The sequence below is a fragment of the Takifugu flavidus genome, chromosome 10 (assembly GCF_003711565.1).
Source record: "Takifugu flavidus isolate HTHZ2018 chromosome 10, ASM371156v2, whole genome shotgun sequence".
Classification (NCBI taxonomy): domain Eukaryota; kingdom Metazoa; phylum Chordata; class Actinopteri; order Tetraodontiformes; family Tetraodontidae; genus Takifugu; species Takifugu flavidus.
This window is the reverse complement of record NC_079529.1, coordinates 14546209-14571159: the sequence shown is the minus strand read 5'-3', so window position 1 is coordinate 14571159 and position 24951 is coordinate 14546209. Positions and strand designations below refer to the sequence as shown.

Genomic DNA, 24951 nt, shown 5'->3' with positions numbered 1-24951 from the left:
GTGTGTAATGAAGACTTTTGAAGACTTTTTAGTACGTCGGGGCTGGTGCTTGTTTTTCTTTGTGAAGCCATGTTTATCCGGCGCTGTTGACGCCCTAATTTTAGCACATTTGTCTCCAAATGAAGCTTTATTCTAGGTCATAACACTGGAGAGCATTCACAGCCAAATCATTCAGACGTTTCTTTTTTGTTACATCACATCATTAAATGTGTGTGCGTTGCATTAATATGAGATAATAATGATGATTCGTAATGATTCGACATTTATTTGTCTACTTAAAACACACTTGACAAAGCAACTGGCCAGTTATTAAAATTGTTTCTCACTGAATTGTTGGGTTTTAACTTTGACTTTGCTCTGCCTTTGCATAATAGATACGATGGCCAATTTGTGTGGAGGTTCCTCATCAGCATGCATAGGTTGTGGCCTTATTGGAACTGAGACGTGAGCAAATGTTTAATGTATGTTTTATACATAGTTGTGTGGAGGTGCTGCCTGCTTCCTGGTTGTTTGAAAGGCACCATCCTGTCCTTTATCCAGGTGAGTGCGTGGTGAGATCACTGGTCAAATGTCAGACAAATCCTAGTAAAGCACAGTAAATCTACACCTTATGCACCAACATTAGTGAAGCGCAAAGAAAATTCTCTAGACCTTTGTTGCATTTATTTAGATTAATTGGATATATTTATAACAAGCCTGAAGTGATAGGGTTCACTTCGGGTTAAAATGTGATTAGATCTCTCGGATCTGCCAGGACTTGCTGCCGTTTTTATGTTTTCGGATGCCATCTGAATTACCTCTACAGGCACCAGAGTACAGCTGAGCATTTCCCATTCTGATCATTCAACTTCTGTTCCAGCCAGTCAGCTCGGCCTGTTTTCCACCCATTCCGCCATTGCTCGTGCCTGCACGGGCTTCCTAATGTCTCACTATATGGTAGGGGTGGGGCAATCCAGTCCTTGAGGGCTGGGTTCAATCCAAGTTTTCTATCCTACAGGTAGACAACACTTTCACCTTGATTCCCCTTCCCTTGGAGAAAGCGGTTTCTGCCTGTTAAGACGCAAAATCCGGCTTGGATCCGGTTTTCAGGGACTGGATTTGCCCATCCCTGCTATATGGCACAGAAATACAGTTAATCAGTTTTGCTTTTCCTCTGCTTGGGTGCAGCGAGAGTATCTGCCTCTTGTGTCAGTAACAATTTATCCATAGCAGCTACTGCTGCAGCTAGCAAACAAACAAAGCCGAGGAAATATCAAGCTCCTGCTGTGATCAGGCGTCCCGCTGGGCTGTACTGGTGATAAATTAAAGCTAGGGCGTTTGGGGGACTTTTTTTCTCCACTGTACAGTCATTTATGGTATACTGGGAGCCAATTGAATAACCGAGTCGCAGTGGGTCAACGGGGGTTGATTCATTCATCGGCGTGTCAAGAGTGAGAAATCACTTTGCAGCCGTATCTCTGTCAGCCCATCCACCATCACTGGCTGCCTCCTTATGTGAGCTGTGCTCTGAGAGCGAGCCAAGAAAATGGGAATATGATAACTGTATAATTATTTGGACCCTAACTTGAGTCCTCAAAGTGCATTATGTTTTAAATAGTGTGTCACTGGTACTGTGACTCAGCTTTAAATGACAAGCACTATTGAAATTAAGTAAAACATGACAACTGTTAATAATCCTCCCCACACTGATATTATATTGATGAATCTGACTATTAGTTTGATAATAATAATATTATGTTGTCTTGTGTTGCGGCTCTGAGTCCACTCTAAACACTATCTATGACCAACTCTAATTACATCATCAGGCTTTTTTTTCCTTAATTTCTGTTGGCATCATAATTCCTGTGTTGTAGAGGACTGTTAAAAAATTAGTATTACAAAGTCTGTGTTCAGTCTGTGTTGATTAAACTGTGGCCTCCTGAGTTTTCCGACTCCATGAACCAGAAATTGTGGTCTGATGGATCTGCTTCCCAGAGGGAAGCGCTTGTGATGCAGGGTGGCTCCTCCACGGCAACCACAGCTTATTGGGAGCCGTGCGACGAAGGGTTTGTCTTTCCACTGACAGCCTCACTGGACGTCAAGTCAGACATGTCAGTACCTACCAGACAGCTCACTGTAAAGCTCACATAAATTTTAAAACATGTAAGCAAGCCCACAATAATAACAGGACAAAATTATGGAAGCACAAAAATCTAAGGAGAAAAAAATAAGATCAGGATACAGTGATGAAGGTGTCAGAACACCTTCAGAGCCCTTCCGGGGTACCCTTAAGCAAGGTACCGAACCCAGAGATGCTCATAGGGTCCTGCAATGAACTGGCAACTGATCCAGGGGCGGACCTGCCTTCGTCAATTGTGTCCCCTCCCTGTGAAAGGGACAAAGCACTCTAGAGGACGAGGACACAGTAGAATATGTGATGGCTCAGAGCTGGCGTGGAATGTTTAGAGCAGAGAACAGGCCTTATCTTGCAGGGCGTCCAACTTGCAAAGACATGTTAGGAACCGCCAAATTGGAGCCTCATACAGCTACAAATGTAGCAGCACCACGAGAACACGGCATCCCATCCTTTTACCTCTAGCAGGCGCTTCGGAGCAGACAGGAAGGCCTGTTTTTGGGGGGTCAGGGGGTGGGGGGGTTCCATTTCAACTCCTTCAACTTGATCAAGCGTTGCTGCACACTGAAATGAAAGCATCCCTGTTTGGAGCCTGGAAGTTCCTGCTGTAATTCCAGGATCCCAGTGGGTTTATCGAGTCCTTTCAGAACAGCAACTGCCTTTGCTGACATGAAGAATTGTGGTCTTGGAAGAAAATGCATCCCTTCAGACCTGACTTGATTATTACAAGTGAGCGGCATCCTCCCGCATTCTTCAGCCTATTCTGACAGCAAGAGCATGAAAGGAAAACTCCCTTTCCCAAACCTTCAGACATACCTAACCATATTTGTGAGCAATTTCAAATAACTCCACTCTTTCATCAGCAAGCAGCCTGTGAGCAACAGCTCATAGCGTCTCTCACTTCTCGCATTATAGCTCGTTTAAATTGCGCATGGATTTTAATGTTCGGCTTGGTTCATATTTGTTTGGTTGTTGTGCAGTGATAATAATAACCTCCACGCTGCATAAATGTGTCACTCAACAAGAAGCTTCTGCCACAGCTGCAGCCAAGCTGAGCTTCTCTGTCTGTGCCTGATTGAATTATTACAAGATTAAGAACACAAACACTGGTTTGATGTTCTGTGGGAGAAACACAGTAGCTTTTCAATGTATTGCCGATGTGGCCTGAGTCAAAGTAATCAGTCTGTTTTCCTCTAAAAATAATGTAGAGGGTATTTTCTTTTAGCTTAACATAGCTTCCTTGCAGAAGTAATTAGACTTAGACGGGAAGAACTTTGGCCCAATTTCAAATGAGCGCAAACCAAAATAGAAGGCCTGGTGAGAGAGTGATGACATTTGGAGTCCTTTTTTTTCTTTTTTGTCACAGCAGTCATTATGGATGTAGCACGCTGGCCAAACAAATCAAATCCCAAGGATCATTAGGCTCTTCTTAATGAGCAATGGCTGATCCAGCCAGGCTTTTATATTTAGACCTAGCCATGTGGCCCTCGATGATCTTCACTTTGGATCACCAATCACAGAGTGTGGCTTCTGACATTCCGCTGAAGACAGTTTACCATCCAAATGAATCAAATGAGTCGTGTGTTTAGTTAATAAATTATGTGAACTAGTCAAAGTAATCAGCTTGTTTGCTGTGCTGAATCTTCAAGTGCTCCAAAAATAGGGGAAACAAATCCCAAGTGTAGAAATGTTCAAATTGAGCATATTTTAAAATGTAACATTTCCATACTTTTATCTGATTCAAACTTCCTACAATGCAGCCGGGGCTGCCTTGGAACCTGTTCAGTGATGTGCCAGGTTACTGGAGCACAATTATTCAGCGTTAATTAATCTTATTAAATGAATGTAGTTTGTTTGTTTGTTTTTAAATTTACTATAAAATCCCTGAAAATCTCATAGTGAGGTTGAATATGTTCATTCTGTTCTCATAGCTGCTAAAAATGATTCATTATTTAAGGGGTGAACACGCAGGCTGGAAACAGTAAAAGCATTGATCGCCACGGCTTTGGCTGCAATCAATACCTTCCTGGAAATGTTGTGAATCTGTGTGTGCGTGTTAATGTGTAGCAGCACTGACCTAGTAATGCAAATCATGTAGTCAGCAGGAATAACGGGAGGAAAAGCATAAAAACTCCCTCATTCCCTCATGTAAATCTGACATTTGCGGTTTTGTTTGGTTTCGGTCGATTAAATAGTAAAAAATATTGATTCATTGTGGCTTGATTATAGATGACAGCTAATTTTATTTCTAATTTATTTTTTCACTGTTATTGATAGTTTTCATTCGGTTTTCTTCCCAGCCTGAAACAATGGCCTCATTTTTAAACGTAGATGTTTGCAGCCGTTGCTTCAAACCAGTCTGCAGACAAGGAGACCTGCAACTTCAGTTCAAATGTGCAGACTTTTGATAGCTAAATGAACTTGTGCTGCAACATAGCAGCAGTGGCACCATGGCAATATGACAAATAGTCCAATTTGGGGTGGAGGATGAGGTCTGTCCTGGAGAATTCCATTTTTGCTGATTAATGTGAGTGTGCTGTCCCCAGCCTAGTGATACGACCCAAACCGCCTCTGCTTTTTCAATTCCAGATATAATTGAGTGTGTGTATTTTTTCACAAAGCTGCAGGGGCCATTAATTAGGCCCATAAAAGTAACACATTAATTGTTGAACAGGCAGGCAAGTCTGCTTGTGCCAATCTATTAGATGAATAATGGATAAAATTGCAACAGAGGGAAAATTTTCACCATTTATTATCCCATTTCTTCCCTGAAGGAACTTTCCAATCTATGTTGCAGGTACATTTGATATCCTCACCACTGCAGGTCTGCGTGTAAACCACCTCTAATACACACTACTGACAATAGTCTACATGCATACATGCATTGAAACTCTCAGCCTTTCTTATTAAGAAAATGTAAATGAGTTTCATAACTTTTTAACCATAGAATTGTCTCATCTATCATAGTGGTTGCTTCTGTTTTGATAGTCTATTCTGGAGGAACACTGGGTCTTGCTGGCGGGATTAAATTTAGATTTTGATACTTGAAACTCTAAATGGACATGTTATTTATTCTGATTCTTTCTTCAGAAGCACCACAGTTAGAACTCCGGACTGTCTGTTCCCTCCTCAGGAGATACACTCCTGACTCACAGAACTTAGCTCATGATTATTTAAGCAGGTAAGAAATAGAACAACAACAACAATAACTTCATTTGTCTTTGTCTTTCTATGGGGTCAAAAAAAATGTGTAATGGGTGTCTAATGTGCCCTTGCATACATAACTGAGTAATGTAATCTGGATCCTTTTTAGTTTCTTCAGAATTGGTTGTAATTGTATGATTTTATTGGTGTTATGAAGGATTGGCACGGGTGAGAAGTTTCCCAAAGACAATATGTTCTGATATTTAACATCTTTAGCAAAAAGAAAACGGCACAGAAAAATGCCCTTAAAAGACATTTAGGGAGGAACAAAAAAAATGCTGACACTGTGAAACCTTTCCTGGTGGTGTCTGGGATTAAACGCCACAGCGCCTTCCTGTGAGCTGAATACGTGGCTTCCTTCCGTATCCCTCTCTTCCCTTCCCTTTATTCATCTGAAGTGGCTCCGCTCTTAAACCTCCTATAAAAGGGAGCTTGGCCTGGGATAAAAAAAGTCAGCTCAAAAACCTCACCTGAGATGGTCACGTTAACGTTAAAGAAAGAGGAGAAGTGAGTGTTCCCCTCGGGCCTGTGGGGAAGTCTGTGTTCCCGGTATGCACTCAGCTCGGGGAATATATTTGTCTCAGTAGTCCAGTGACAAAGAGGCTTTGAGTTTGATCTCTCACTCACTTTACAGACTCTGTCTGCCTTTACAGACAGAGAAGCATTAGTAAAAGCTCGACCTTTGGTCTAATGAAGCAAAAATGACACATTTCAGCCCCTTTCTGTCTCTTCGGCAACCGTTGTTGTTGCTATGTCACCCGAATCCTTATAGGTCTGTGCCAAGCATCCACACAAAAGGGCTTTTTAAAAGAAAGCTTTTACCACGATGTTGCCTCATAATCCTGTTTCCAGCCTATGATTTTGTTCTTCTTCAGTTTATTTTAAAGTACTTCTATGAATGTCAGTGGCTTCATGTTTTATGAAAAGTGGGGTTGAAGACCACATCTTCCCACTGAGATTTTCTTATTTGACGGGTTGCTGTGATTGGCAGACAGAGTCAGAATTTATCCACTTGATTTGATCCTCTGCATGGAATACTTTGAAAGCCGCATCCTGTGCACAGTCTTAAAGAGGAGAATCTACACGAGACGTGATGGATGGCTGCTGTTGACATGCAGCTCGTGTCACATGGTTTTTTATCATTCTACACTCTCTACAGTCTCCCTCTCTCTCTGCCTCTCTCTATTGTGTTTTTTGACCATTAGTGCAGCACTTTTGAAATCCATTTAGAAATTGTACTTAGTGTTGTTTGGCTGTGATTGGGAAATATAGGAAAATGGTGAATTCTGCTGTATGCACATTAACATTGCAACGTTGTCGAGAAGCAGAATGAAAACTGATAATAACCACATATATAAGCAATAACAGCAACTGTGTGATAAGAGAATTCAGTACCAGAACTCAAACCTCTGCTTGTGCAACTGGGAATCTTTGTTTCAAAATATGGAGAAATGTTTTACAGCTGCATTAGAAATGTTTTTTCTCTTGCACTTTTTGTATTAATATTAACTTCTGCTATTCTCTTAATGTGGAGACCATTTTAATTACTGGTGTATTTGAATGACTCATTACAGACCCCTAATTTGTCTTTTATTATTTGTCATGCAGAGTCCTTCCTTGCAATTTACTTTATGTATGTCTAATTTCCCCATATGGGCCAGTGCTTGGATGTTTTACTTTCCTATGAGCCTCTTTTTTTAGCTGCTGTTCACCTGAGAGTTCCAAGTGTTAGACATGCCTGTTTTTCAGAGTGATTGGCTACTACAGAAAACCCCATTCTGAATAGATTCAGTAGAGACCAGTCCATGCAATTCCTGTCACGTTGCATTCTGTTTCCTGACTTTACAAAAATGATTTCATATTCATGCCCCCTCTTTGCTTTAGGGTAGTGAAGCCATCACCCCAAGTTGGTTACAAATTGGTTTCTAGCGCATCCAGACAGTCAGGGGTGAGATATTGTGTTTGAGATATTGGTTAATATGCATGAAGGCTGAGGCCAATGAGCCTGGCTGTGCCTGAGTACTGAGGAAGAGTGAGCACTGACTGGTCTGGGAGAGAAGGACAACTGCCATCATTGCAGGAACATCATTTATCACCAGGTCATCGCCAGGTATTTTCCTACATCTGTCCTTGATATAATATATCGTAATTATATGTTTTGACAGAACCTAAACACTTAGAGGTGCCATTTACAACTTTACTGAAGAGCATGAAGCAGTTATGCTGAGTAATGTTAACGGGAAATATCCACAAAAGGCCTTCTGCTGATAGAGCAACACAACACACATCACACAGCTTTGGATTCCACCAGCCAAGATAACCAGGAGGAAGGTTTTTCAGGTTAGCACCCCTCGCAATCCACGCAAACACCATCGCATCGTCAGCATAAACACAAACCAGAGAATGTTCAGTAGGTAACATTCAGGTAACAGGTAACATTCAGGATTATTTTAGAAATAAATGAATAAAATGCTTTGCCTTTAAGGCTGCTGTATCAGCATCACTAATTAAAAGCTCAAGATATCAGTTAATTTTCAAACATAACAGGCAGTTAAAACAATGACTGATGGATTAATCAATTTACAAACTCCAAAGTAAACTTTGAACAGAAATAATCTGTAGATTTACCTCTTCCATACATATTATGGTCACTCAGCTGTGGAATTTGTCGATAAGCCCTGCTTGTTATTTGGGGATTTCGATACAGGAGACACCGCAGCAGCATTTTCAGGATGGAAAAGATTCCAGCACCACCACACACTGATATGCAGCGAAGCACAGCCAGAGAGATAATGGTAATCTTAGTTGCAGAAACCCGTCTTGTCCAGTACTGATGTTTCCCTGGTTTCGTGCAAGGCGTTTTCACAGACCGTGCGTTTTTGTGATGGTTTGATTTTAATTCTCTATTGTAGCAAACAACAAACAAACAAACACATATTTAACGGTGTCTGTGCAGTGGGCAGATTGCGTTGCCTTGGTTTCCAGCTGGTGCAGGTCTGATTAACACAGGAGGATGGGCCAATGTATGGCTCCATTCGAGGCAAGCACAAAGAGGATGTTTATAATGGCCAATCAACCACTACATACTGTCATGAGATACTCTCATTTCACTTGTTTTCTGCTGTATCTTCTCCTCCTCCTTATCTTCCTCCTCCAACTTCTCTCCATCAAATTACTTTGTGGTAGAGATGCAGTTGATTGGCCTCTTGGAAGCGTTACCCTGGCACCATCCCCCCAGTGCACAGCTACTGCTGCCAACAGAGCTGGACCTTGTTTTTGGCATCTGTGAGTTTGCATGTGAGTTATCTAATAGAACAAAAATAACAATAGTGTGGAGAAAAAAAGTGGACAGATGTGGATGAAAATTGGCACGTTTGATCCAGGTCAACTGGGTTGATTTGATCGACCGGTATCGCCGACTTCATAGCTGTGCACTACCCTGCCAACCTCTGACTCACTTGGCTATTATAAAGATAGCATGTAATTAAAACATTTCCCTGATTTATGTATATTCTCCTTTCTTTCTATCCCCCCTTCTCCTCCTCTGCCTAGCCAGGTGGCCATCAGCAGGAGGGTCCCCAATATGATCTGGGTCCTGCTCAAGGTTTCTTCCTGTTAAAGGGGAGTGTTTTCTTGTTGCTTGTTGGATGTCATGCCCTGGGATTCTGTAATGCACCTACAGACACATGATTTTAACGGGTGCTACATAAATAACATTGAATTGACTGGCAGAGGTGTGCGGTCTAATGTGTTTAATCATTTGTTTTATTGGCTGTTTTTCTTTTTTTCCCCTTAATTGCCTACAATTCATGATACCTAGATCCAAAGCCCTAAGATAATGCACAACTCTCTCTTAATTGAGCAGTTTTACTTTCTTTTGCCAGATGTTTCACAGCACACCTCCACCTCCAGCTCATCCTGTCCGTATTGTGTCTGAACTTAATTTGTTCCTAAAAAATATGTTTGGCATTTTCTCTGCACGAGCTTTGGAACACTACTAGAAACAGATTGGTTTGGGTTTTTTTTGTTGATGAAAATATTTTACAAGTGGAATAACAAGGTGCACATGTTTCAAAAAGAGAACAAATTAAAGCTGCAAAGCGAGGATGACAATAATGTGCCTGTCTTTCAAACAAGCAGGCAAAAAGATTACAGAAATTATAAGTTTTAACTGAATTGTAGAATTTGAAGAATTACTTGACACTATATCTTTTTTCCACATTGTTATTGAGAGTGAGAGAGGACATGGCGTTGGCATGGCAGCCATTGGACCTGCAGACGGTGGTCACTTCATTTACCCGTCTCCTGGCAGTGTGCCATTTTGATATTTCAAAGAAGAATCTCTTAACCTGCGCTAAATTGTTTGTGCATATCTAAGTACTTAAGGTGTACTTAAGGCCAAAGTTAAGAATAGCAAGATGGAGAGTTTTACTGAAAAAAAGACAGAAGGTGTTGTCTAATAGTAAGGTTTTGAGGTTTCTGTGGACTATTTTCTGTGGATAATTCTTTATTTTAGTAACATTAAATTAGGCATTATTCCATTAGTTTGGTGGGTAAATTGAAGCTAATTGCATTCCCAGCTCTTGATTGCTGCAAGATTTGAAGACTAAAGCCAATATTCTTGTGCATTTCAACAAATGACATGCATATTTGCAACTAGGCACGTCATCATGATATTTTCATGAAGCTGAATAAGGATTCAAGTACTTCTTTTACATAAGAGCCTTAGAAAATAGACCAACACATTGTCTCACAAGGCAAAGTAATATTTTATAATTTCCTGTCATGCTGCTCATTTCATTCAACAATAGCTTCTGTTTCTGTGAGGAGGGCTACTCTCTTCGTTAGCAACATTTTAAGCAAAAAGTAATAATGGCCCCGAATTTGTGCAAAGACTACATTCTCTACATATTTAATAGCTTTACTGGAATATTGACTCGTGCCTCTTGTGATGTCATCACTCCCCCATGTTGTGAACCCTTGATAGTGTCTTCTCATGAGCAGTGCTTAATGATCAAAAGTCAGGGTCAGAATTAAAAGTGACATATATCATCATCACCTCCAACGTGATCTTTTCATTAACTTGTAATTACATCCCAGGAGCGCGCAGGAAAAAAAGCCGCCATTCTGCTTCCCTTACATTGTTGCTTCAAAGTGAATCCATGAGATGTCAATTTTCTGCAACCAGTGCTACTGTCTTTCCTGCTCCCACTGAGCACATTTACCTTCAGTTGGCCTCCCATCCTGCCGCCCTCATTTAGGAGGAAAATATTAGGTCAGTTCCTTTAAACAGCTATATCGGGCCGGATCATTCTTCCTGGAAATAAGAGGGTTTTCTCACAGCAGTACCATCATAATGATATCAGTCAGTGCTAATCAGAGTGTTCCCTGAAGTTGCATGCTAATTTGGTCCTTGCTGATCATCGTCATCGTGTGAGTTTGTGGCCAGCACTTTGATTGCATTGATCAAGAAAACCCCTGATTCTAACACAGGTGGGAGGGAAGAGAGTGTGATGATTTGCTTCTGAGACCGTCATTGGGTGGAAAACGGCCTCACAGAATCAAACTGGCAAAGGTTGGAAGGGGACTGCATCAGTGTTTGGGGACTCGGACACAAAGGCCATAATTGCCGCACCCAATCTATAAATTATCAACTTCTCTTCCATCTCTTTTATGCATGGACACAATTGAAATTATATTTGACTATCTGTACCCCTTATTTATTTTCCTTTCATTTAAAATGCAATCATTTTGTGCTGCATAATGTTGAAGCCAGTCTAGTTAGTTCTGCTGGGTTATATTTTCTATAAATTCAAGATCCATTGTCACTTTTAAGGGGATCTCATCAGCAAACCCAACTCAACTTCCCTGCCTGCTTCCCCTGCCGACTGCCTCCAAGAATAAAAACCTTGCTCTCCACTAATTTCCTCAAATTTAAAAGTGAGATAACTTCTCAATTGTCCTCAACGTACTCTCTCAAACCTGATTGTTCTCTCTGTACTCTTGACCCCTCTTTTCCCCCATTCATTCCAGTCCCACATCAACAACATCACCCGTCCTGCACATTTCCATCCATGCACCGTTAATCGCTTTAATCCGCCCCTCCCTCACCCTCATGCTGCTGCCATCCGCGGTCGTGGCCTCGTCACTCCCCATCTCGATCATTGTACAACCCTTCTTTTCAATCTCACCCAAACATTCCCCCATAAGCTCCAACTGCTTCCGAACTTTGCGGCTCGTTTAATCGCTAGAATCCCCTCTGTTCATGTCTGTCCCACAGCAGCTCCAGCAATGATAATAATGAGTTTAAAATCCTACTGTATACATTCAGGTTCATTAACCGCCTCCATATGTAAATTCTCCACATTGCCACTCCCTCCCACCTCCTCGGATATTTTCCGTTCACCTCACTTGCCTTCCTCCCCCACCGTGCATTCAGCTGCTCTGATCCCCGGCTCTGGAAGCCATTACTGCCTGCAATCAGTAATATTTACTCCCTCTCTGTCTGTTAGGTAACTCTTTTTTATTGTGCGATGTAAATACGATGATGAGATTTTTAAGTTCATCGATTACTAATCTCCAATCTTGTATTTTCGACACCTTTCAACAATTTCAACATTTCGAGCCAACTCAACTGTCCTATCAACAAGTCCCAAATCTACTGGTAAATACAAACTTAAAAGTGTATTTTAAAAGGAAAATAAGATAATATAACCAAGGGAATGCATTGGTTTAGGTCTGTTTTGGTAAATCATCTCTAATTATATAAGATAAGATAAGATAAGATAAACTTCAATGATCCCACATCAGGGAAATTCACGTGTTACACAGGTAGCCATGGTGTACAGAACAGTATAGTACTAAAAGAAAAAAGAAAAAGACTCGTATGTTATGTACATTACTATGTACATTATACATTATATACAGAAATTAAAAATTATATACAGAAGGGAATGTCAGACAATATATATATCTATAGATATAGATATATATATAGCAATATTACACAGAAAGAGGCTTTCCAGTATCCACATTTCATTTAATCCAAATGTCTCTCTTTTTTCTTTCTTTAAGTTTAAGGGAAATTATTTTGGCTGGGCGCTAAACTGAATGCTTGAAGAGATTGGCAGGTCATTGGTGTACACTGTCATATTGAAGGAGATTAAAGAAATGAGGAACATGTGTTAAGCTGCCAAGAAGGGAGGTGCCCTCACAATGTGACTTATCTGCCACCCCAATTAAGGTGCATCCAATAGCTGGTAGCTATAAAAGCTGCCATTGCTTCTGCTGCTATTTCTGCAAGCACACTGTAACAAAACCTTGAGATTTATTCTCCCCAAATGCCACTAAATATTATAAGAGCTGTTTGCACAACTACATGCTGCAGAGAGGGAACAAGATAGAGATACAATGTTAGGTCTCCTGTGGGGACGATACTGGCGTTGGACTGATACCATTGCTCTCCACAAGACACCTTAGCTCTGCTGGTGTCATAACAATGGACAGAGAGATCCCTGCAGATTCCTGAAATTAACACAAGCCGACCAGTAACTGCTATCTCCAGCTCAGTGGGGATAGCAGCCTTATTCACTGTGACACAACCAGTGACTTGTCCCAACAAAGACTGGCTGTCCCGACTGCACAGGGACATTAAGAAATGTCGCTGTCCATGAAGTGCCTGCTGCAACCTCTGGCAGCAGTAAGAGAAACAAGCAGACAGAGGTGACTTTCCCAAAGAGTCGTTTGGCAACTTTTGTGTCTCACGGCTGTAAATAAAAAGCCTTTTAATCATACTTTACATTTGCAGCAGATTAATACCACTGTCCACAATTTTGTGTTGACACTTTTGAGTAAACTAGCTTTCATTATATTGTAGCCGTTCATAAACCATCCACCATTGGTGAGCCCAATGTCAGCGGTGGGGTCTGCAGATTTTAATAGTTTGACAGCTGGGTCCTTAGTGGTACAGAGATTCATGTAGAAAGAGAAGAGCAATGGTCACACCCCTGTAGTGAAACCAGGGTCGGTTGTCTGGGTTCAAGGCGTAACGTCTCCAGGCCACAGATGCTGACTCCTGTCACACAGGAAGCTGGAGCTCCACTGACAAATGGGAGGAGACACGTCAAGCTGAGAGTTTGGCGGTGAGGATTTCAAGTATGACAGTGTTGAAGGCCAAGCGGAAGTCCACAAACAGGACCTTTGTATAGGTCCCTGGCTGGTCAAGATGTTGCAGAATTAATGGCAGCGCCATGTTCACTGCATCATCCTCTGACCTGGTTGCTAGGGATGTTTTGGAGCTGAGTCAGCACCAGGCGTTCAAAGGATTTCATGAGGAACTCAGGGCTACAGGTCTGTAGTCATTGATTGTGAGCAACATTTGTTTCCCTGTATCGCTAACGCATGGCCTCTGTATGTGTTTTGGCGTAGGATTGCTGTTTTGTTAAAGAAAAACATTGCAGCTGGTTATATGTAGCCAACTTAAGCTGATTGTTTTCTATGCACCAGTAAGCAATGTTTCTGAACCCGAGGCGAGCCACTTATTCAAATAACATCACCTAACAGCTCTAGCACTCAAATGTGACGAATCCAGCGCCAAGCGAGCTCAAAACAAACACAGACACTCGTGACCTTGGAACTCTTTGTCATGTGTGTAGCCAATTGATTGAATTGTGAAGCCTCTGCTTTGGCCAGCAGACGTCCAAGAATAGCAAGAGTAGCAAGAAGCAGTTCGCCATTTACTCAAGTATCTTATTTAATCAGAGAAAAAGAAATTGCAGCACAGGGAGCCGCTTTTTCTTACCTGGAGGGTAATACTGGAACTAGTTTTAATCTTCTGGTGCATAGATTTTATAACACTATTCCCCAACAACTACATTTGTAGACACAGAATCATTAAGTGTATGAAACTTGACTTTTAAACATTTTTTTTCAAATGTTTTCTCTCTTTATAGATACGTGCCTTTCTTATCCTTCTTTGGCTCTACTCTACACTTACTTTTTATCATGGCTCTTGGTGAGCAGTAACTTTTAATTACCCTCAAAAGGCCAAGTCCATTGTAATATCTATGAGTCGTGACATTTGTGACAAGACAGGGATCCCTCATATGACCCCAAGCACTCAGAGCTTTGGAGAATTTGGAGAATATCTGCTATCTTCACCAACCATCTCATAACAATCTTGAGCCCGGCAGCTTCAGCCGAGAGATACTCCACTCAGAATGATAGGTCAAAACTCTGAGCGATGTCAGGATGATTTAGAGTCATGTTCTTTGTCAGGTCTCATCTCTTTGGTGTCTGTTGTCTCAGCTTGTGAACTATGGTTTTTTTTGTTGTTTTTTTACAAGTTAATGATCTGACAGCAGCTCCCAGAGTCCTTTTCCTCTCTTTTCAAAAATGCAAATTTTGCCCAAAATTACATTACTGTAACATCATCAACATTCACAGGAAGCCTCAAAATCAGGAAAGGCTTAAGGCCATTGGCCAAAGATTTACTCATGATAATTTGTGGTGGAAAAAGCTGTTTCCCAATTTCCCTCCAGTATGACTTTTTCTGTGGCATAATCTCAGAGGAGACACAGTCACTGCTTCTGTAGATCCAGTTATTTAAGTGATCAATAGATAAGCAGCATTCCTGAATTGATTATTGTAGACAAACGGCCAGTTATTGGTTATATAAAGTGTCTTCTGATAATTCTGCCCTCATGTGACTTGTATGCCGGTACCAGCAGATTGAATATAAGGAAGTCTTCTTTTAGTTTTTTGAGCACTTAATAGGATAATGCATGGTGTCTTAGAGGCTAAATGAAAGAGAGATGATGAAAATTCAACAGCAAACATCATCCTGCTCTAATTCACAGAACAGTATTTATTATTCAAATTGATTAAATATGTCCAATCACGAACAAGAATCTTGGTTTTGAGGTGCGTCGATGTGTGGGAGTACAAAGTCCACAAACAGCTGGATGTCTTCTGCCCCCTGGTGAGAAAATGAGGGGAATTATACCATTTTCCTGCCATCGGACACATACTGCAGATGAATGTTGGGAGGAGGAAAAAAGGCTCCAACACTGTGCCAGTCAAAACCATGGCAACAGCGTGAATGCTGCAGCCAGAAACATGCCAGGCCAATCAGAGAGGAGGACTTATAGCCGCTCCTCGAGGTAAACAAAAAAGGGGGGACACTGGGGTGGAGGTTCGTGCCGTGGCAATCAAGAGGCTCCCTCATAAGGCTTGAATGGAAAACATGTGTGTCATACCCACAGGGGATGGTTCGATAGAAGCGCAACAACTATCGTTTTACACAGGAGGGATCGCTGATGGCGTGCCATTTTGTGTAAAACTATTGTTTTACACAAAATGCCGCCTGGTTTTGCCGCCAGGCTGAAGTTGGCGTGTTTTTATTGAGTTTACATTGCATACATTGCTTTGTGCCTTTAGTACTACTCTCAACAGGAAGTCATCAGCAGCTAGCTGGAGTTTTATTTAAAGGAAAGTGGAGCCTTTCTTGAATGGAGATTTATGTAAGGTTTGTTTTGAGGGAAAAAGCTGAGATTAAGGTAAATGCCAGGAAACATGTTTTCATTACAATGGATATCAAAACAAGGCCTTCCATAATGGAATTTGTCATTAAGGTAACCAAAGGAATGCTTTCATTTGATGATAATATCTTGTCTTTTCTTGACCGCTGCATCTCCTTCAGGGTCACTGGGAGGGTGTTGAGTCTAACCCAGCTGCATATGGCCAGCTCATCGCAGACTCCTGTGTGTTTAGCATTTAGGGGTTCAGCACCTTTCTTAAGAGTGCCTCAGAAGATGTCCTTGCACCTCCTCCTACTACCAGAACGCGGTATTTGGCTTGAACTGAGAACCCTCTGCTTCTCAGCCCAGGCTCCATCAGCTAGCTCCACCAATCATCACATCCATTTGAAAACAATCCACGACACAACTCTGTATCAGTGGTTTTTCTCTTTTTAGCACACAAAGCAGCAGCGAGCATGTTTCTCATCAAAAGACCCTCTTCGCTTTTAAGGAACTTGTGAAATTGAGGGGGGGTTTGTTGGAGCGTTTTACCTCATTTCAATTTTCTCAGAGAAACCATGAAACATTGCGAGTGAATGGCAGTTATCTATGCTACACAGCCTGCGACAGTGCAAAGCTGAATTGGCCTTTCTTCACACTCTTTAGAGGCATGCTGATTGTGAGGCCTTTTTTTTGAGGAGGAGGATAGATTACTAGCGTTTTGTCACTCGGGGCTGCAACTGCACATGAATACGCACATCTCTAAGTTGCTTTAGCAACAAAATAGTCTTTTACAGAGTCACAAATGAAGGATTTGTGCAATAAGCACATATCCCTGAAAGGACGTTAGAAAGCTTCTTCATTTACTGCGGCGACACAGATTCATGAAAAGCAGGTAAGCACGTTTTCAGGCAAATATCCACCACTCTGTGCACACTGGCTGTATCGTCCGCCCAGCCACTTTCATGGAGCAGGCGATCATCTTGGAAGCCGAGCTTTGCTTTCAAGAGCTTTAAAAGAAGCCGGCAATGTTTCCTCCCTCAGCCCCTGTTTGACTCCACAAACAACTGTTTTAAGACACCAAGTGCACCACAGATCCACGCTCTAACTCAAATCTGATCTTCCTCATCTTGCCTTGTCTCTTTTCATCCTATTCAAAGATTTAGGACACCCCCCCCCCCCCCCCCCTCTCTGATTCTGCAAGTGCTTTATCTTCTACAGTTTATCTTCACTCCAATGTGGCTTTGAGTTCCTCCGATCTCATTACTACTCGTGTATCCTGCCAACCTCTCTCAAAGATTATGATGATCACTTTTGGAGAACTGATGCAGTCTGTCTTGTCCAGTATTTATATTTTGCTAAACATTTTTCTCTCAGCTTTTGTTCCCACTGTGGTAAATATCTGCAGTAATATAGCAGTGATTCATCTGTAATCTCTTCATGACTAAAGCAGCTGCTTGAAAAACATCATTTCGATTCACAGCAATCTTTCATTTTCATTTTATCCATTCCTCTAGAACATTGTCTTTCTTAGCTTGGGCACCATCACAGTCCAAGAAGTGGATTTATCAAGTTTCTGGAAGGATTTGTGATACAATCTGCAATATTCCTGAACTGTCAGTGAAGTAGAAACTTGAGTTGTGTTGGAATTTGAACACTATTCTCCTTTTAAATTTGCTACATGAACCATTTAAAAAGGTGGAAACGGACAAAAATGTTGTTTTCCACTAAATTCACCATTTGCAAGGACCCCCCCCCCTCCACACACACACACACATTTCTTTTCTTTGACAACTGATATAAGGTTGTGGTAGGTTTTAAAATATCCCTTTCTGGTAAAACCTTTATCCTTCTCTCACACATTGTCCACCGTATCTGAGCCATTTCCATGTAACTGACAGACCATCTCAGACAGTTGTCTCGCTCAGACTTTAATGAGAGCAGATTCTCTGGGAGTTTTTCATACCGGTGCCCACGCTGGATGGCACCTCTTATGTCTTCTGTCTGGCTTAGTGGTCCAGAGTAGCAGCCTGCTGTCCTCCTACACAAAGGCCCTGGAGAGGCTGCCGTGGCTTTCTTCTGAACACCATCCTCTCAGACTAATGTTCCTGTTTGTATCTTGTTGGCACTCACCTCTTCCTGCTCATCAATGATGGCAAAAGTGAAAATTGTAGGTGTAATTTTTGATGGCTCACTGGGTCTGTCTGTTCTGGATCTATTTGGAGCGTTGATATCATGTGAGGTCCATCCCAGCGTAAATGTGAGTGCATGAAGGGGAAAATCTGCTCAGTGTTGTGTTGAGAGTGCTGCACAGCTAATAAGGTCCACCGAGCCAGCATCATTATTTGCCTCTGAGTGAAGACAATGACTTCCATTTATTTCCTGACAGGTTGCTTAAACATACCTCTTGCAGCAACATGGCTGAGATTAATCCTTCCTCTGCATTTCCCCCCTTCGTTTCATACAAGAAGGCTGCTGCTGATTTCCCATATGAAGATGTAAAATATGCAGTGGCATCGTAATATTAACCAAATATGAATGTTAAATTGTCCCAGTTATGATCAGCTAGGCTTACAAGAGTCAGTGAACTGACGCTTTAGAGGCATTTCTAATCCTGATACCACATTGTGCTTTCATGCTCATAATAATTATATGCCCAGACATGAGGCAGTGGGTATGTGTGCAGGGTAAATACATCGGTGATTTGAGAGAAATAACAATTACAACTGCTGTATTATACAGTACCGGCAGTCAGCGACCCGTGAAATGGTTTGCATAAGCTCCTTTTAGTAGGTCAAGGGGAGGGGTGAAAACTAGGTGGGCATGTTGAGAGGGAATATTCAATCTGAAGAACACAGTTTAATCTATGATACGGCTATAGCATTAACTAATCGCGAGCGGCTCCTTTTTTTTTTTTTTTTGCAGGGGCTTCATTGAGCTACATTGGTTTTCCATGTGGGCTTTCTGGTGGCTGCATCTGTTTTAACTCTGACTTTATTTTGTGAGACGTCCTGTTCAATTTACTGGAGCTGCTTCATGTTGCTGTTATGTTCTCCTGCTTGCTCTCAGTTGACGCTTTGCTGCATAAATTATGAAGAGCGGCTTTTGGGCTGAGCGGATATTACAGGCAGCAAAGTTAGAAGATCGTGTTAAAGACATCTAGGCCAGTTTTGGTGACTAAGATACAGAAACATGTTGTGGGCATGAACTTACTTCATTTTATGAAGCTGAAGTTTGCAAAGAAATCAGCCAGTTGGGTGTAAGAAAAGTTTGGAGTTGCACCAATGTTTATACTATTATATAGGTATCTTTCGGGATTCAGAGTTGTGGAATTATTTCAGAGGTACTGATCTATGTGGGCTCCTGCAGCTCTGACACCAGCAACTTGTGAAACCAAGGACGAAATCAATGTGCAAGGAAACATCTCATCCTGTCAGTCATGTTGGCTCCAGATGAAAGAGCCGAAATATTCTGCAACACGACTGATGCTCAAACTTGTAATATTCCTTTCACGGCAACCGCACCCACAGTCTGAGGTGGCATTTTGCTGATTCTTTCTGAATAATTCTGTGTTGCCTCACCAAAACCTTTATGCAACGAACACAGAGCTGATTCTTAATAATGAACGATGCCACCGGGAGAGAATGAGAGTCCTTAAAGAAAAAAAAAAGACTTTTTGTTCACATAGCCCTGCACTGGAGCCTTGAGAGCACATCAAAGGTTATCTTTTTGCTAGCAGCATCGAGTGATATATATATAGAGACAGACAGACAGACAAAGAAATATATATATATACACACACACATATACACATATACACACACACATATATAATAGAAATAGCACAGCACGGATACATTAGAGTTATTGCTGATACAGGATTGACAGCAAGTTTCTAAACCTGAACTAAGATTTTCAATCACAGTTATTTTTGAAAGTAAATCTATCAAAGGTGGAAATTGGAATTTTCTATCCAGCCGGTGACACCGGTAATCTTCCTCCATCCAACTCACCCACCAATCCCACCTGTCCTCACCCACCTGTCCAACCCACGGTGGACAGACGAGCGGCCCCACACTTCACAGCTCACAGCTATCCACCATTTATCACCTGTAATATGCCTGTATGCTTTATCACAGGGGAATGTGTCTCACCTCCAGCTCTAGTAGAAGGTGCTTTCGTTGAGACAACATAATTGACTTTTTTGTAATATAACAGTGTGTGGTTCCATTAGCAATGACAAAGAACGCCATAAATTAATATGGATATGGAACATTCTTTACAAACTGATACTGCCAAATTATTATTGGCAGCGACTGGAATGATTATGATGTTGAACACAGCTTGAGAGCAAGACCTGCTCTGCCGATTTTTTTTGTAATATCAGTGTTATTTTCACTAGAGGCAAAAATAGTAGGATGTTTCAGAGGGGCAACTAGTTGCATGGAAATAAGTGCCAAGGCAGCTGGGGTGTCAGATCCAAAGGACAGGAGGAAAGAAAAACAACCTTTTGAAGCTGGAATGAAATTCATGGTCAAACTGGAGATATGGTTTCCATGACACCGCTGCACACCATCTTTTTCATCTTCAGCCATTCTTTGTCTCCAGCACATGGGTAATTAAAATATGCAGGTAGCTGGAGTGAGAAGCACAGGGCTTTGTTGTGGCAGATCTTTGGGACACTGTCGGTGTGGGATTCTAGCAGCTGTTTATTTCGGCAAGCTGCTAAAATACCTCAGTAGCATAGCTGATCACTTAACTGCTGCATTTTATAGTCCACTCATTCAGTGGTACAGCTTAATGATGTCATAAATGTTAGATATAAGTGGAAAAAAGGAGTCATTGGCCGTCTTTTCTTCACTGAGATGGAGACTGAGAGTTAAAACAGAAGTGGCAGATGCCGCAGACCTTAAAAAAAAGTAGACACAACATTTGCTGTGGAAGAAATTACGTATACCTGATGCGTGTCCTCTGTAGTCCCGAGCTGATAGAAAAGCCATTAAAGTCTAGCCTCTGTCCTGCCATCCTACTGGAAGCTGCCGCCAAGAGGATGGAAAGTGGCCTGTCAGGTGCCACATCAGATCAGCGTTGGCCTACGAAGAGTTCCACCACTCTGTCGTAAACCTGAGAAAGAAATCTTAATGTGAGCTGTGACTGACACTTTGATCTGTTGGCAACATTATGGGATACAGGCGTCGGTGGTGCCAACTCACTAAGTGTAATTACAGTTAGAGTTTTCTGTGCTGCGTGTGAGATGGCTAGTGTGGCAGGGAAGACACATTTAATAAGAATTAGTAGTTAATACAAGACACATAATTAATCACACTGCATATAACCCCTTACAGTCAATCAGCCAGTCTGTAAAAAATGATGAAAAAGGGCTGCAGTTTAATCTATTGCTCACATTTAATGATATTTGTGCGTGTGCGTGTGTGTGCGTGTGTTTCACACGTTTTTTTCAGCATGACCAAACAACGCACATTCCAGAAATGACGCAATTACAAGCCAATAAAATTGCATACAACATTCAACTCTGTGTGTGTGTAAGTGTGGTGTGTGTGTGTGTGTGTGTGTGTGTGCCTGCCTGCCTGCCTGTGGGGTTCTCACTTGCTTGAGCAGCACTGTGAGGTAGTAAATGCTGATTGGAGGAGAGCTGTACCAAGTGTGGGGTCATTAGCGCTCTCTTTGAAAAAAATAGAGACCCAGGAGGTTTTGGAGGCAATACACACACACACACACACACACACACACACGCTTGCACACACACACACTCACACACACGCACACACATTAATGTCTTTTTGTAGACGTACATGTAAACCTTATGTAATACTCCTTTTTGTATTCATGTCTAACAACAGCATCAGACATTTCAGGTTTTGGGTCTTTGGCAGTTTTCCTACTGTCTAGTATTTTAAATACTATGTGTTATTTACCCAGGATATTTATAGAAACTGTGTTTTGTACACAGTAGAAAATGTCTGGGTTTCTCTTCATATTTCTCTGTTGCTGGCGACTTACTGCTGCAACTCGAAATTTGTCTTTTTTATCACGTTATTACCTTTCTCTCTCTTTCTCTCTCTCTCTCTCTCTCTCTCTCTCTCCACCTTGCTCGTGTCATCTATTTATGCCTTACAAAACACACTCAAAAAAACCAACAACCCATTGTTTCTTGTTTATTTCTTTTGCAGGTGTTCCGCTCAAAAGTATTAGAGTTGGGAGAGAAGCTGCTGCCAGCCTTTAGCACACCGACAGGAATTCCTCGAGGGGTCATCAACCTGGGGAGGTGAGTTTCACCTACGCTCCTCCAACTTTGATTAAATAAGATTTCCACGTCGATGAATGCCGGGCAGCTGGAGCGGCAGAGGTTTGTTCAGTAACCAAAGCTGACAATGTAGCCAACAGGAAATTCCCAAATGACTGCAGGAGATAAGGAAAATAGCATGGAGGCATTTGGATGGAGTCCTGAACGTTATGAACTCAAAAAGAGATGTTGTTTTTGATGTTTCAGCTTATTTCCGCTAATAGTCATGCTACTAGTTTGCCACCATTATTAGTGGATTCCTCTGTCTGACATATTAGTCCTCCTGGAGAGGTTTTGGGGTTCAGACAGCAGCCCAATCAAGCATAATTTAATAATAATATTTAGCATAATTTAGCTGGAAAACGCACATTAAGCAACCATTCATCCACCAGCAATTCTTCAGACTCGTTCAGCCCAGCGAAAATAAAACTCTTCCACAGAATCCAAATAAAGGACAATAACTGAGTGTGAAAATAAAGTTATCTGAAATAACGCTCCTTGTTTGTTGACAATGCAACAGCTGCAGGCTCAGCTTTACAGTGTCGATGACATATGGATAAGAATTAATCCGTGTTCATAATGACTTTGGAAGATAATATGATTCTTACACCATTTTAATGGAGGTGTGGTTTTTAATCCGCTCCAGACTGTCAACTTATTCATCTAAAAATCTCCGTCGAAACAACAGCACTGATGCCTCGGTCACGCAGCGCAGCTCAGCTGATTAGTTTCACCTTGAAAGCAGGCACGGATTTCAGTTTCAACTTTTAAGAACGAGCATGTAAAAAAATGCATTAAAACATACAATTAAACTGGAACAAGCTATGAAAAAAAGGAAAGAAAACCTTCTTTTTTATGATTATGTCCTTACTTTCCATTATTTACCATAAATTACCAAGTGGGTTCTGTAAAATGTCACCATGTTTTATAGTTTCTTCCTCCAGAGGAGAAAAAAAACTGCTTCCTGGCATCTATGTCATCCACCTGCTACCAATTAACCCAGCAGTGGAGCTGGACAGCTGCTGGCACATTTAATTACCTTATTCTACAGTAAATTCCTGGTGGATCATCAACATCAGGGGGTGTTGTGCTCTCCTGCCTGCGGTGCCTTCATGTGTCGTGTAATGAGCAGATGCACGGTACACATACTGGCTCACAAAATGTCAGAACTTGATTTGTTTTATTTGTTGTTCCTGAAACAATGTTGCTAAAACTTTCGTCAGTAATGAAAAGTTGAGATTCAAAACTGTCATCATTGTACACAACTGAGCTCGTCGCATGAGAACATTCTTGAAATCGGATTCCCTCTTTACCGTGATGCTCTTTTGATGGCGGTGTGGCGGAAGAGGGTCAAATAGCCAATGGACACGCCAGTTCCCCCATCCCAGCCACCACCTTTCATCTCTGCCTTCATCAGTTCTTCTTACAAAGACTGTTGAGGAACAGGGTGGACCAACGTATTCAGGAGGTAGCTCCCAAACTTCCCGTCCCCCCAGCAAACATCTGCTCGTACGTTGCGTGTCAGTGAAAGAGTTCATCTGTTACCAGCCTGCATGGAGGAGCAGTAATTCAGATTTACATCAGTCGCTCAGCTGCAGTCACGGTTCATAAAAACAACACTTGTTTCATCATCACCACATTTATACATTTATTTTGGCATAAAACATCTAATTAATGTTGACATGTTAATTGATGTTGACGGAACCTCAACAAGCATCATCTGCCCAATTAACTGTTTTATGGATTAATTTCAAATTAGATTAAATCATCATAGCCCAGTTTCATTTTCTGGATAAAAATGTGAAAAGAAAAAGCATCAGATCCCAAAGAGGTGAGGGAAATGTGATGAGGCGTTCAGGTTCTGCTTGCACTTTCTTTTTAGGAGAATTTGGTAACATCTGGGTCAGTTACGCAAGATTTGGGCTTGAATAAGTCAGCTTTTAATTCAAATGATGATTCTATTATCATAACCCACAGAAAAGTTTCATGTCTGCCTATAATACAATTATAAAAGCTTGAGAACTCCCCAGACTCACGAATAACTGGCCGTGGTTAAACATTAACACAGAAAGTGAAGGTACATTTGGCAGCATGTATTATAGAGATGTGTGGAGAACGCTGAGAGCTGCTATTGAATTCTCTCTCTAGGGTCATGAACTTGATATTTTTTCATCCTCAGTAGAGTTAATTGATTTTACGTGTGGTACAAAAACAACTGCTGATACAATAGAAACGGTCAAATATTCAAAATCATGCAAAAACATAAAAACAGTTAGATTTTTTTTCCCCTTTTGTAACGCCAGGATGTAGTTTCCAGTGTGAGCTGTGACATATATAAGTACGGATACATATTGTGAAACACTCTTTTATATTATATATCATACTGTTTCATCTATATACACACACAGCAGAGACTTGTTCTTGTATCAGTTGAACATACAGTATATGAATCCCATTCAGAGGTACAATTACAGTTTACTGTCACACTTTAAGGTCAAGATGATGTATATTTTCAGCCGGTACTGCAATCTCAATCTCAAAATACTGTGGTATCCTTCTGTCTCCCCCAGAGGGGAGGGGCCAGTTAGGCTGTCGGATCCAGCAAGAACATCTACACCGATGTACTGTCCCAGTTACATTTTTTTTATTGCCATAATGGCTGTGCTAATGTTGCAACTTTTCTCACAGCATCCCAGCATTTTGCCAGAGAAATGGGCTCTGATAATGTGTTGCTAATGTTAGCAATGACAAGTTGCCATTTTTTATTTTTCAGACAATTTATTACCTAGTCTGTTGTATGACCCACATGCTAT

The 24951-nt window shown here is 41.4% G+C and overlaps 1 protein-coding gene across 2 annotated transcripts in view; it reads left to right on the top strand.

Annotated features, from left to right (window-relative positions):
• The window catches only part of LOC130532885 (mannosyl-oligosaccharide 1,2-alpha-mannosidase IA), a 129313-nt gene that overhangs the window by 93560 nt on the left and 10802 nt on the right, over nucleotides 1-24951 (top strand). For both annotated transcript variants that reach the window (XM_057045806.1, XM_057045807.1), the window contains exon 5: nucleotides 22026-22120. In XM_057045806.1, coding sequence (XP_056901786.1) covers nucleotides 22026-22120 — 95 coding nt within the window. The remainder of the gene's footprint in view (nucleotides 1-22025; nucleotides 22121-24951) is intronic.